General features: G+C 36.4%; 2 protein-coding genes across 22 annotated transcripts in view; both read right to left on the bottom strand.

Annotated features, from left to right (window-relative positions):
• Positions 1–553: 553 nt before the first annotated feature.
• Positions 554–3247, bottom strand: LOC132791630 (odorant receptor 63a). Its single transcript, XM_060800640.1, is given in 11 exon segments — positions 554–610; positions 1470–1625; positions 1736–1837; positions 1916–1957; positions 1959–2022; positions 2093–2258; positions 2327–2431; positions 2487–2681; positions 2746–2890; positions 2953–3049; positions 3117–3247. Coding segments are annotated over 11 exon segments (1260 nt in total).
• Positions 3248–4198: 951 nt separating this feature from the next.
• Positions 4199–15010, bottom strand: part of LOC132788353 (potassium voltage-gated channel protein Shab) — an 80434-nt gene continuing 69622 nt past the window's right edge. For 11 of the 21 annotated variants that reach the window (XM_060795693.1, XM_060795701.1, XM_060795700.1 and 8 more), the window contains 5 exons: positions 13988–14101; positions 10555–11824; positions 8871–9064; positions 8535–8811; positions 4199–7900 (listed from right to left, as the gene is read on the bottom strand). In XM_060795693.1, the coding sequence (XP_060651676.1) occupies positions 7605–7900; positions 8535–8811; positions 8871–9064; positions 10555–11824; positions 13988–14101 (2151 nt within the window). In that variant the 3' untranslated portion in view covers positions 4199–7604. Of the gene's footprint in view, positions 7901–8226; positions 8353–8534; positions 8812–8870; positions 9065–10554; positions 11825–12366; positions 13148–13325; positions 13531–13987; positions 14102–15010 lie in introns of those variants that run through there. The other 10 variants (XM_060795709.1, XM_060795710.1, XR_009632622.1 and 7 more) reach the window with 9 other exon arrangements.

Genomic DNA, 15010 nt, shown 5'->3' with positions numbered 1-15010 from the left:
AGCACAAAGTTACGCCACCCTCGCTGGGAATGAAACTATACTCGCATAGCAATTATGGGCGCAACGCAAAAACCCATTTAAAGCATTATGACCAGACTGTATAGAGCGTATACAAGTGGCCCAAAGTGCCTTTAGTATCGAAAGAAAGTTGGCTGGGGGGGGAAACGGTCGATGGGAAGTTTGCCGGTTGGCGATGGGATGACTTGTCTAGGATATATAAATAAAATTGATTAGAAAAGTGTCGGACTGTGGCAGGGCAGGAGTATAATCAATGGAACTAGCTAGCTAGCTAGCTAGAGACTGACTCGTTATCAGCTGGCAATTTCATTATTTTAATGCGCTAAATGAATTATCAGTCGGCCGCCCATCAAAATAAATGGGCGTGCCACGTTTTGACCCTGAATAAGTGACTGACTTGCTGACTGACTGACTGATGAACGCTCCGACTGACAGCAGCCAGTATTGATTGACTGTCCGCAGCGACTGCGCCTGATGGATACAACCCAAAGTAGAGTGTGGTCAAGTGACAGTTTCTTGAAGCATTGGTTTCACTTTATTTCTGTGTTATGTTCTGCAGCAACAAAAAATATTGTCCACTTGTGCGCACCATCTGCAAGAAAAGAAAACAGAAAGTAAATAATAGAAAAGTAAGAAAGATACAGTTGAGTGTGCTCGACTGTGAGATACCCGCCACCCACTTTCTGTATTATGATTTAAATATATCACATTAATATACTGAAGGAATGCAGAATGTACTGAATGCTATATTTGGTATATTTATATAGGTTTAAATTCAAAATTTATTATAGAATGTAAAATACACCGAATAAAATTACTAAAAAATATTGAAATATATCAATACATTTTTAAGTGAATATAAAATAATATAACAATATTAAATTATACCAAACATATATATGGTATAGTAATATACTGTACCGAATTAAAATACATACTATAAATAGAATATATAAATAACCAATTAACATACCGACAAAATACTGCATTCAATTTTTAGTTATATTTTGTATATCAAAATATACTGAAATACATAATTGGTATATTGATATACTATACCATATTAAATTACTGAATATAAAGATACATAAAAATACCGAATTAATATACCGACAAAAATACTGATATTGTATACTCTATTCTTGGCATATTGAAATATACTGAACGACATGTTTGAAATATTGATATATCATTCCGATTTAAAATACTGAATATAAAAATATATAAAAAATACCATTGTAACGGTAAATTTCGGTATATTTGGTATATTGATTTATTCTACATTCGAAATATACAATAGAGAACAAAAACATACTAAATTGTCAGGAAAGCATATGCAATTATGTTTTGAATAAATTTGAATTTTTATAATACCCTTCTACTCTTTGGATAGCGGGTGTAAAAAGGTGAAACTGGGAGCAATGACAGATCAAACTGGAAATGACACTTACCGACAGCAGGGTTGGCAGTGACATTTTTGTAAACCACGATACGTCCAGACTAAAGGTCTGATTTGAGCGCATTATCATCATGCGGATGAGCTGGCGAAATTCTCGGGATTCCGCATACCACAAGCAATCATAGAATGCCTTTGGAATGCGCTCGCTCTGTAATAAAAAAACTCAAATTGAGATAGATATGAAAACATAAACAAACAACAGCAAAACAACAAAGGGAAGGGGAAGGGAAAAGGACTCGGGATGAAATGGAAACCTACAGCTGTGGCAAAGAGTTGTCCATTATAGCAGTAGATGACAATCTGATAGCCACCGGCCGCGAGATACATGAACATCCTTAATGTTGTCGTCATGCTTGTGGCCTGTATTTAGGGGGAGAGAATGAGTTAGCATAGTGATTGGTAGGTGATAGGGATTCAAGTGACTTAGTTGATTCATACAATGCCAACGCTCATTTGAAAGAGTATGAGACCCCAGCAAAAAAAGACTGAGCAGAAACTGTATGATGATGATGTGCCTAAAGGTATTGTTCAACTCCAAAGCGTAGCTAAGTGACAAGCAAAGTTAATGCGTTAAAATAGCAGCAGCCGCAGCAGCAGCAACAAGGACAAACTTACGCGGCCACACGTTGATATTGATAGATGCAGCAGCGCATGTATTCAACGCGCAGCTCTTGTGGCACCAACGACGATGTAGAGCACTCAATCATGTGGCTCAGCGACTGCATTAGGCCAACGCCGTGCTGACATAGCACAATGAAGAGCACATCAAAGCCCAGAGTACCTGTTGATGATGGTGATGTCGATGTTAATGTTGCGAACACAATCAATTGGCTAAGTATTCCATTTTACCCATGCCACAGAGATACAGGTTGGCGGTCTCAAAGATCAATGGTATGTGAAAGTAGGGAAAGGTTATGCCCTTGTCCATCCAGCCGGGATACAGTGATGGAATTGCTGCCAGCAAAATGTTAATGCAAGGTGTCAAATACACTTTTTTGGTCAGACTTACGTAGAACAACCTCAAAGTCGTTTTGTTCGTGAGTCGAGGAGCGATACAGGTTGATGACCAGCGAGGTAACAAAGTAGTTGATCAGTATGCAACTGCAGGCGAACAGATAGTACAACAATTGTCGACGTTTGCTGATCCAACAGCGATTCATGATGCTCTCAATATGCTGACGCAGCGGCCGAGCAATTGGCAAATCTGCAAGGATTAGAGGAGTAGTTAGATTCGGCTTCTTGGCTGCCACTTGCCACTTGCCACCAACCTGCCACAAGGCGAAAGAGCTCACAGTTCAGCAGCATCTCGTGCCTGCAGACGCGACGCAAAAGCACGTAGAATTTTCGCGGCGCCAGAAGAAAATATACCATTTTCATAATGGCCATCGTGCACTGAAACACAGTGCTGATTGTCTGCAAATGCAAATGAAATTAAACCATTTGGATGCTCATGCATTTTCATTGGGGAAACAAACCTCACTAATGCGTGGAATGTCGTGTATGAAGCGTATAAAGAGTTGGTAATGCCCATAGAATGACGCCAGACTCGCGGCAATGAGTACAACGCTCCAGCTAAGCAGATTGACGGAATACAAATAATTATAATAGTACTAAATAATACTAAACCTTCAGTCCCTACAATTGCAGTAGAATATCCCATCGTGTGGGCTTCTTCATGTTATATCCCACAGTCCAAGTGGCTCGAATCATCTCCCTGATCTTGTAGTAGTTGAGCTTCTCCAAAGCTGCCGCTTCACTCGGTGTGTACATTTTAACTAATTGACTGCTAATTGCCTCCAAATCAGGCATTTATATATAGTCATTACGGGGGCGTGGTTGGTTAATGCAATTAATTATTACACGACATTTTAATAACTGTGCTATGGGTTGTGTTACGCCCCATTACGTGTGAGGCTGTACTTAATAATTGAAAGGATTCTCAAGGCATTGAGGAGGTAATTTCTCCCACTTGGACTAACTATAAATATAGCAAGTTTTGGTTTGAATATTGGCTAAGGGATGAACTGCTGATGAGCGACAACTCTGGCAAAGCTTACTAACAAGCAAGTGCCACAACCAGGCTGAAGCTTTTACAAAGCTTTCATAAGGAAAAGAATGAAGAGAAGCCATCGAAGCAAGCTTTTTGCACCCCTCCAAAGTTCTAAAAAATATTTATTTACATTTTAATTTATTTATTTTCAACGATTTTAATTTAATTTTGGCTTGTGTTTTAGGTTTTTACGCAAATAATGAAAGTATGCTACAGAGCTTAAAATAAAGCTTTTTCAACCCCTCCAAAACTCTTCGCTTTAATAAAAACAAAACGTTTGTTGAAATTTTGCTCAATGATTTATATATTTCTATGATATTTCGCTCAATATAGTATTTCGTTTCTTTTTAATTGTTTCTGATTTAATTTTTTTTTATGTGTAAAATTAAAAGAAGCCATCGAAGTATGATACAAAGAAATCTTTTTGAACCCCTTCAAAATTCTTCACTTTAATAAAAACAAAACGTTTGTTTAAATTCTGCTCAATGATGTATATATTTCCATGATATTTCGCTCAATATAGTTTTTCGTTCCTTTTTAATTTTTTCAGTTTTAATTTTTTTATGTGTAAAATTAAGAGAAGTCATCGAAGTATGATAGAAAGAAAGCTTCTTCAACCCCTCCAAAAGTCTTTATTTTTATAAAAACAAAACGTTTGTTTAAATTTTGCTCAATGATTTATATATTTCCATGATATTTCGCTCAATATAGTTTTTAATATGTTTTAATAAATTTTATTTTTGTTTCTTTTCAACGATTTTAATTTGCTTATGGTTTGTGTTTTAGTTTTTGTTTTATGTGTGTGGTTTTCTTTGTTAATGGTATTCACGTTTGCTGATTTACAGTTGTCGTCGCTGACTGACGATCTTAAAATGTACATATCGTTTATTAAATAATTTTTAATATCATAATTAATATTACATAAAAACATTTTGCGTTCTTTTCTTTTGCTCTTGTTGCATGGTTGCTGTTTTGCTGTTTCATTTAATATTAATGTTAATGCATTTACAGCTGCAGCTGTTTAAAAATAATTTAGAAAAATAGTAACAATTTGCAAACCGAAACGATTTTTGTATAAAAATTGCAGTGCCATTTGATTCATTTATATAATTTCAAATTTGTTCGTTTATTGAATAAAAAACTATCATGAGAAACGGTTTGTCAGAGTTGTTGTTGTTGTTGTTGTTGTGTGTGTGTGTGTGTGTGTGAAATAAATATTTACAAAAGTTATTATATTATTATTTATCCTGCGTGATGTGATTACAATTACAATACAAATTAAGTATACGCAACGTGGAATGTGGCCAGTGCTCACCAAAAGTTGTGTAGAAACTTCGAAACGAATTGCTTACAAAATTGTTTGGTTGCATTAAGCTTTTTAATCTAATGCTGTAAATTACACACATTTTTCATTTACCTTTAAATCGAATTCTTGGCTTTATGTTAATATTATAAATATTATTTTAAATTTATATTCTCCTTTTTGGGTTTTTAAGTTGAAAAAGCGGACGTTGAGATTTGTTGGCTTCTCATAATAAAATTCAATGTTCTTTGTGAATTTACAGTGCATGTTTGTGTGTATGTGTGTTTGAGTGTGTGTGTGTGTGTGGATGTATGCGTGTGAGTGAATTCGTATTCCTTTACTGATATGTTTCTAAGAGGCTAATTTGCATTTGATTTTCATCCAATTTTTGTTTGGCTCTTGACGTTTCATTCTCATATTTATGCTTGCCTTTCTGAAAAATTACATAGAATTTCTGTTAGGTTTCGTTTCTTAGGACTCATGGATATTTTTTTAAGGGGTTTACAACCAATCGAACCTAACAAGATTTATGTTGGACACTCGAGGCTTCATTAAATGTTATTCAATATATCTTCATTTTTTGTTTTACTTTTCTCACAACAGTTTATTAATTGTAATTAATTGTAATTTGAATTTTGTTTCTGCGTTCGCAATGCATGACGTATGCTTAATATCTGTAGGAATAATTTGTAATTATTTAATAAATGCTTGAATTTATTGGTTTTGCTTTAGCGTAAAAATTGCTGCTGCTTGCATAAATAGAAACTCGTTTTGCTGGCTGGCCATGCGATTTGCGATATGCGATTTGCCTAGAATATTATATCAAATGCGATGTTTGTTTTTTGTTATAATGCGAATTCAATAAATTTACGACGCTCCGCTCAATTATCTCAATCAATATCAATATCAATACACACAACATGGAATGTTTCGGGCACAACTTAGAGGAGGGACACACAAACAATTTGTAACATACATCTTGAATAATTGACTAAATATTTGTAATTTGTTGTTCTTGTTGTTGTTGTTGTTGTCTTGGAGATACACTGTGAAAAATCAAGGGCATGAAACTAACATAACAACAAATTCTCTAGATTTAGGTGCTCATATATATTGCTTATGTGGGTGTTTTTGAGAACAGAAAACAAGAGAGAAGTTTTACAATATCCTAGGTAAAGGGATTACAAACTATAACTTTACGAGTAGTTGTTACTTTTGAAGTACCATTTGGTTAACTTTCAACTAACACATAGGACGACGACGCTCACACATAAAAAGCTGCGACTGACGCACAAAATATCACTATGCAATATCTCAACAGAAACCACAAATTAAACTAGTTTATAATGTTTGTTTTTTTCTACTACACCGAAACAATCTCTTTAGTGAATTACGTACATGTTATAGATCTAAGACGATAGTTAGTTAATGGCTTAAAGCAAAAATAAATGGGGGAAATCTATATAAGAAAAGTTCTAATTCTTTTGTGTTGCAACTAGAATTGTTAAATGGAGAAGCTATTAAAGTAATATGAAGAGAATTGAGAATTCCAAAATTTGAGTTACAACACAATAAATTATAGAATCTTTTCATATATAGTAGAGTTCTAATTCTTTTGTGTTGCAACTAGAATTGTTAAATGGAGAAACTATTAAAGTACTATGAAGAGAATTGAGAATTCCAAAATTTGAGTTACAACACAATAAATTGTGGAATCATTTCTTATATAGTTATGGCTTTTGTTTAAATTCTAAGAATTTCATTTAATTTGTGGGAGGGGCAAAATGAAGCACTAACAAGAAGCCTTACCATTTACACATACATAGAAACGAACTTTGCGTAACGATTTTTATCTACTTTGGTATTTTTTTTTTAGATTTTTTCAATTTTTTTTTGTAGTTTATGAATTTTTTGATCAATTTAACTATATGTATATGGGTTGCCATATGATGTCTTTTTCTTCTTTTTTTGTGAGATTTGACAAAAATATTCTTAGTATTTTCATAAATATTTATTTTGTTTGTTTTTTCTTAGTATTCTTTGTTGTTGTTGTTGTTGTATACCTATGTATGTAAATATGCCGCGAATTGTAATTGCAAAATGGATGTGTGTATATATAGTATTATTGTATATAAGAGTTTTTGTTTTGTTGCATTTTAAAATATGAATATTATTTGTTATTTGTTTCTATTTACTCTCGACACTTTTTTGTAGGCTTTTCTGGTGATTTCGTCTATATATGTATGTTGCTGCAAGCTGTAAATAAATTTGTTTTTGCATTTACAATAGATTAGCATTAGCTTAGGGTTCTATTTACATGTAAAATGTATTTATATTTTGCTGTTTTTCTCTGTTCTGTTTTGTACGGCATGCGCGGCATTGCAACGATATTTGCTTTATTATTTATTTATATTTGGTTTTTTTTTTTTATTGGGTTTTGTGTTTTTTTTTTTGCTTTTTGAGTAGTTTCAGTTGCTGTTCTTGTTCATTGTTTTTGGATTCTATGCGGTTTCAGTTATTGTATTTGTAAAAATATTCAACGTCAACGCTTCCCTATCTGCACCACGATTTAGACTAGGATACTGTTCATTGCTTTTATATAATTCACATTCCATTTTCGCTAACTTTGCTATCACTTTGAGTTTTCTTGTATTTTGAGTGTGTTTTTGAGTGTGGGATTTCAATTTTGTTGGATTTCCCTTACGATTTCATTTCATAATATTTATATAGTACAATAACTACTAAGCGCTCTTGGTGTCTGTCTTCACTAATTGCTACGTTGCCCCGCCTCCTCCAGAGCTTGAGGTTGTTGCAGCGCCTCCTCCTCCTCCTCCTCCAGATCCTTTGCCATCGTCCTTGCTCTCTTCGTCGCGGTTTTGTGGCTGCAACAGCGCACGCTGCTCGTCGTTTGCCTCGCCCTCACCTTCAGCTTCCCCCTCGCCTTCGCCATCGCCTTCGCCATCGCCGTCGCCCTCTGCTTCCTGTTCGGCATTGTCCTGCGGCTTGGCTGCGGCGGTTGCGGTTGCCTCCGGTTGTTGCCTCGCTGGCGACGTGAATGTTGTCTCGGAGTCTGCCAGAGAAGATGCTATTAGAATCGGCTTACTATATATATGTATAACTCTATTCAATGTGCTACAAATAAAACGTATGCTATACAATAAGCTGAGCGTGTCTGTGTGTGTATAAGTGTTGTGTGTGTGGTTAGAGGCCCAATTACTACAGCTTCACATTGAAATTGGAACTGGGAATTACTAGTACAACAATAATCGCGACATGTAGGTGCAATCTACCAGCTGCACACTTAATTAGACTCGGGTGTACTGAAAGGTGTGTACAAGGAGTGCCAGAGACAGAGAGAGAGGAAGAGTTAGTCAAGTAGAGATAGAGATTGTATACATTTGCCAGGTGGTATCCTCGCCTTATCCTTCATTGTGTGTGTTTTGTTTTATTGGAGAAGAGATCTGTGTCTGTGGGTGGGTTTTAGTGTTGGGTTAGATCAGAATGCAGCATCGAAGACGGTTACTTTTAGTTTGTTTTGGTTGATTCAGTTGAGTTCGGCGCAGAATGATGACAGAGCGAATAGAGAATAGAATAGAATTGTTTTTTTGTCTTGGTATTCACAGCCAAATGTCTGGATTACTCAGTGAAGTAGTCAATGAGTGGAATTTTTGCCAATTTCAGTTAAAAGATCTTCAGCTACTCACCCAGACTACTATCCCGGGTCTGACTCGGATCGTAGCGACCATCGGTTGATGTCTGTGCCGAGAGTGAGGAACGAGAGAGCACGGGAGGCTTCACTTGGCGCAATGCTTGCTCCTCGGGATAGCGAGGAGTTTGGAATTTGGTTGGCTTCGTTTGCAGTGTCGCGGGACCGGAGCGTTGATGCATTAGGGTGCGATGCCTGAGGGGTGGTGGGGATATAGACTTAGCTAAAACTGAATGAGGTAATTTATTCGGTGAGTAATCGCTGCCAGATTCGCCCTGCGAAAGAAAAGTTCCAATTAAATCGGGAATATGTATAGTAAAATACCTTTACAGACCATGACTGTGCCATTATCGGATACGCCAGAGCCGGACATATTGTCCGCCAAGAGACGTTCGCTTTCGGGATCGGACAGCACGCGCGAGACATCAGACTTGTTTTTCAGTATCGACTTGGAGCGCCTGTGATGCTCCAGATTCGGCGATGCATCAATCGAGTCTATCGATGAGGAATGCTTGCTCTCAAATTTGGCTGTAACAAAAAAGGTAAAGATCATAAGTAAATTAAATGGCTGATAATGCTATTGACATAACTTAAATCAATATAATTTTATATTGAAAATATTTATTATAGAATAATTAGTTTCCTTTCAGTATCTGAAAGAGTGACATGAAATTGACTAAAAAACTATTTCTTTAAACAAGAAACAAGTCTGGGAAATAGTATTTTCTAGTGATGCTCTAGTGACTTCTCTTAAATTACTTTCGCTATTAAGTATACGATCGATATGTGAAGGAAATAAAATACACTGCCTCAACTATTTCAGGTATCTATGGATAATAGTAGAGCATAACATTTTATCACAATTCTAAGTTAAAACTTGTTTTCTTTGAAGTATATAAATATCTATTACATTTTTCTAAAATTTCAATTGTCTGTTAAAGAAGTAAGATAGCTAAAGTCAAGTGTGCTCGGCTGTGAGATACGCCATGCCCATTTTGAATAAAAAAAAGATAGTGCGGTAATAATTTTAAAACATACCAAATTAATATACCACAAAATACTAAAAATACACCAAAGACTATAATTGGTATGTTGATATAGTGCTATATTCAAAATATTCCAAGGCTTACTTTCAACCACAAGAGCACCAAAAATATACCAGAGGCTATATTTAGTATATTGAATAGTGCTACATTAAATATATATCAACGCCCACTTTATACGAGTTTTAGTAGATTTGGCTGACAATATGATATATTTTATACGCTTTGTTATATTTTGAATGTAGCACTATTCAATATACCAAATATAGGTTATAGTATATTTATTTGCATAATTTAAGAATAACATTGCACTCATTTACTTCTATTCAAAATGGGTAAAGGGTGTTTCATAATCGAGCACACTCAAGTGTAGCTTTCTTACTGGTTTTTAGTTCAATAAGGTACCATGAGATTCCATTGGAACTGATAATTAAAATTATGTGATTAGTAATGAATATTAACCACTAGTGATTAGATCCACATATTCATATACTTTTGTACAAATACCATATTGTTCCCAATATGGCTATTAGACAAAAGTTCTGAATTGTTCTTTTTCAAGTAGTGTCTTAGGGAAATGAACACTTCAAAGCTTAGTCGATTCTGTCGTCCTTTGATATTATAGCTTGCAATGAATTATGTGATTGAAAGATAATATAAATTTGTGTAGTTGTTTAAGTATGCTAAGCTGAACCAAATCTCTTGTTTCTTTTTATCCCTAAAAACTCTTGTTTTTGTTCCAAATTTCAAGTAAAATCTTAGGGAAATTAACACTTTAAAGCTTAGTTGATTCTGTCGTCCTTTGATATTATAGCTTGCAATGAATTATGTGATCAAAAGATCGTTTAAGCTGAACCAAATCTCTTTTTTTATGTTATCCCTGAAAACTTTTGTTTTTCTTCTAAATTACCATAGCTTAAATGCCCTTAAAGTTCTTAATTTTGTTTCCATAACTTGATCGCTTCTCTCGCTTACCTTTGGCGCCCGCATTTTGTATGCCGAACAAACGCTGATTAATCAGTTTGGTGGCAGTGGCTAAGCTCTTGCCCGGCATAAAGGCCGAGCGCTTCTTCTTGCTGCCGCCGACGCCAGCGGCAGCGGCGCTTGTAGACGCTGCAGATGCCACTGCAGAGCCGCCAGTGGCAGCAGCGCCCTCGACTCCCCCGCGCACATTGTCCTCGCTCAATTTGGTGTCCTCGAAGCGAGCGCGTGGCTTGTTACTGCTGCCGCTGCTCGAGCTGGGTCGCATGGCGGTGAAGCTCTGCTGGAAACGCGTCTTGCGATGCTTTGGCACTGAGTTCTCGTTCAAGCTGACACGACTGCCACGCTCCTGCACATCAAAGTTCTGATAGACATCATCCAAAGGACTCAGGCCACCAGCAGCAAGATTTCGCAGCGCTGTGTCACCTGAGGCGCTTTTCTTGACCTGCGCACGCATCGAGAGCCCAGAGGCAGAGACCGTGGGCGGAAGGCCGACAATGAAGCCGGTGGAGCTGCTGATGTTGGTGGAGCGGCAGGATTCCTTTTCGAGGGGATTGATGTACAGATTGTCCATGTCAATGTCCAAGGCGCAGGCCTCGTCGTTGAAGTCGGCAGTGAGATCGCCCTGCGACAGAAACGGATGCGTCTGACAGCTGGCATAAGTGTCCGAGCTGTCGACGCTGGCGAGATCCGCATTGTTGTTGTTGTTGTTGCTGTTGCTGCCACCGCTGACGCTGCTGCAGATGCCCGCATAGTTGCCGTTGCCAAACAGCAGCAATCCATTGCCAGTTGCCGTCTGGTGGCCAGAGCTGGCCACAGCTCCGAGACCCGCTCCGACTGTCGTCGTGTTGAAGTTGTTGTTGTAGTTGTGATTGAAGTTGCTGGCAATGGGCGCCCCATAATGCCGTTGAGTGGCCTCCAGTGGCAGTGCAATGGTCGTGGACGTTGTGGTGCCATACGACGACGATGTCGACGATGATTGCGAAATGATGGGCACAGCATTCGCTGCACTTGAGTACGATGGCAACAGTTGAAGCGGCAGCGGAGGCGGAGGCAACGCGGTGGCAACATCCGGAGGTTGCAACAGACCAAATTGATTGGCCTGTCGATTGGCATGTTGCTGCTGCTGCAGCTGCAGCTGCTGCTGTTGCTGCTGTTGATGATGATTGGCCGCCGCCATGCGCATCTCCAGGCAGATGGGCTTGTGGAAGTCGGAGGTTGGAAGCGAGATGACGCCCTCTGCATCGGTGTACTCCTTGAAGTCCTGCAAGGCAGAGCAAATTGAGTGCTCGAGTCAAGCAAAGAGTGTTTAAGCTGAGCCCAAGGCTCAAGACGCAGCTCAGTGGTCAGTGGTCAGTAGCAGTAGCATTTAGCTTCATTTTGTGCACTTTTATTTTTGAGGAGGGGGGGAAAATGTTGCTGTAAATTGTAAATTGATTGCTGCTTCTCAAGACCATTCAACATGCAACTAAAATGCATCAAGTTAAAGTTAAACGTGCAACGTTCACGCACTAATTTTATTAAATTTCAAAATGAACAAAACGAAATTAAAGAAAATCAAATTCAAGAGCTCTTTGCTGGATTTACTTACCTAGTTATAAACTTCAATTGGGAATCCAGCGCTCAAAGTACAAAATCAAAAGGCTAATTGAAATTATAATTAAAAAGTTTTTCCCTTTTTGCAAATCATAAAGAAATCAGTTTAAAAGATTTTCAGTGCCAATAGATAGTTAAATAGAAGTAGTAGAAAATAGTGCGAATCAAATGTTGAAATCAATAATCAATTTGTTTTTATTTGTTTTTTCGTTTTGTTTTGGGTTTTTTTTTTTGAATAACATTGTAATAATTTATTATATTTGGTATTATTTGTTATTAACTTTGTTGGTTGTTGCTACTAATTTTTACTAATAATTAATTAAACAAACGATTTATGACTAATTGTAATTCTGTGCTTAGTGTAAGAAATTGAATTGAATTTGAAACTCATCTTAAGGCCTTAAAACACTCGATAAATATTTAGTTGTAGATAATAGATAATAATAGATAATAACACATGCTGCTTTGGTTTTTGATTTCTCATAATGTTGTTTTGTTGTTTCATTGTTTATTGTTGTTGTTGTTCTCGTTGTTGTTGTTGTGTGTGAGGAGTAATAAATAAATTAATTAAATTCTTAGAATTTGCTATGTCTTTCTTTAGCTTTCACGTCACGCACGAATATAATAAGTATATAATGTAATGTAATATATGTAATTAATAAAATTCATTTAATTAGAATTAAAGCTAATTTAACTTGTAACTTGTAACTTGTTTGTTTGTTTGTTTTTCGTTGCTCTAAATTTTAATAATATATTGTAAATTTTTCAATTTTTATTCAAGCACATTCAATGTGTGTGTATTGTGTGTGTTTTTTGTTTTTCGTTGAGTAATTTTAAAATTAATTTTGTGTATCTCTGTGTGTGTGTGTGTGTGAGTGTGTGTGTCGTCGACTGATTGACAGCTCAATTAGCCAATTGCTCTAAAGAAATTGTTACTCTAAACGCTATTCGCACGCAATGGAATACACTCGCCTTGACATCCTGGCAAACCCTTTAAGTAAAAGAAATGAAAAAAGAAACAAAGTCAACATAAAATTTGCCACATTTCTCTTAGCTGTGCACTTTCTCCACATTTTTTGTTTTCTGCTGTACACACAATATAAAAACAAAAGTATCGTAACGAATAAATAATAAATAAACGAAAAGAAAACACGAACAAATAGACGAACTTTTAGTTTTTGGTTTCACTTTTAGACAATGGTCACACGGGTGCATAAACTTCTCTGTCTCTCTCTCAATGGATCACAGATAAAAGATATCGATCGTGCCCTCCTCGAGCATCCTTTTGAGTGCCATATAATGCGTTGGCGATGGCGGCGGTCTCGCCAATCTCTTGATGCTATACTCCCTGTTGTGAAATACACAAATGCGATCCTGCAATATGTACACACAGTCCACTCAGCATCAATTATCATTTGCGTAGAACTAAATACTGGGTCTACTTTTTTTTTGGAGTGCGGAACGGACTTCGAGGAGGCAGTTTACTGGGTTCCTACTATATACGAGTATCATATAAATATTTAATGATGTTTACCTAACTCCGATTCATCTTCATTTTCTTAATGATGTGCGTGTTCAGTTTAGTTACAAATTAGTTCGAATTGAAACAATAAACATAATTCAGAAACACATAAACAAAGAGTGCAAGTGCTGTTATATAGAGTTAGAATATTTATCAAAAGAGAGATATTTAGTTTAAGCATGCGGACTACACACAAAGCAAAGGAGTCAAAGATCAAGAGTGTTTGTTAGAGAACGTTTTTTTTTGGTTAGTGACATTATCGAATTTTGCTCAAGAGGATCAATCGATTGTCGTGGTTGTCGATTTTACCTTGGTTGTACAGAAGCAGCATTCGAATTCCACGGGCACATCCTGCTCCAGATTGTCCATGCGCTGGTTCTGCAGGTTCTCGAGCGCCACTTGGCGACGCAACTCGGCCACTTCCTATAAGTATGGTTTAGGGTTTTGGCAAAATGTAAATGCAAAAAGTCAGAAATACAACAGTCAGAAATACAAAATCACTAACTATATACACGCACTCAAAACGGCATGCACTATATAAAACGCACACAAATATTATTATTATACAAAAATTGAGTTAATACATTTTGATTACATCTTCATGCAATGCCAGGCAAAAAAGTTGTGTGCGAAAAGCCTTGTGAAGTTTAAAGTAAAAACTGTTCCGGGTGAGGTGAGTATCTAAACCTGATATCCATAGGGTATTCTATCTTTATGTCTACAAGAAATGTATTTATACCCATAAAGTGTATACGTATGTATATTCTTGATCAGCCATGTCCGTTTGTCCGTATGAAAACCTTAATTTCAGGAACTACAGAGTGATAGAGCTTCAAACTCTTGCACGCATAACAACTTTGATTTATATTTATGCCACTCCCATTTACGCCCCCCCTAAAGCGACAAAGTAATAACTATGTCTTCATAAATCCTTATTTTATATAGCAAAAAATGGCTACTCTAGTCGAATTTTAGTATAACAGTTTGGTATATTTTGTACCCTATGGTATATTGTTAACGTAATAGTTTATCGATAGACCAAATAAAGACTTCAGTCTATACCAGACATAGTCTTCCTAGAGTATTTTGTTCTTTACATTTAATAGTTTAACGATAAACCAAATATAGTCTTCAATAATATTTCGTATATTCGGTATATTCATTTGGTATATTTTGTACCCTATGTTATTTTCAAATTAATAGTTAATCGATGGACGAACTATAGCTTTTGGTATATTTTGGACTTTTTCGGTATATAAGTTTGGTATATTTTGTACCCTATGGTATATTGTTAACGTAATAGTTTATCGATAGACCAAATATAGACTTCAG

The sequence above is a fragment of the Drosophila nasuta genome, chromosome 3, assembly GCF_023558535.2.
Source record: "Drosophila nasuta strain 15112-1781.00 chromosome 3, ASM2355853v1, whole genome shotgun sequence".
Classification (NCBI taxonomy): Eukaryota; Metazoa; Arthropoda; class Insecta; order Diptera; family Drosophilidae; genus Drosophila; species Drosophila nasuta.
Note: the sequence above shows the minus strand (reverse complement) of the source record. Positions and strands in the feature narration are given on the sequence as shown.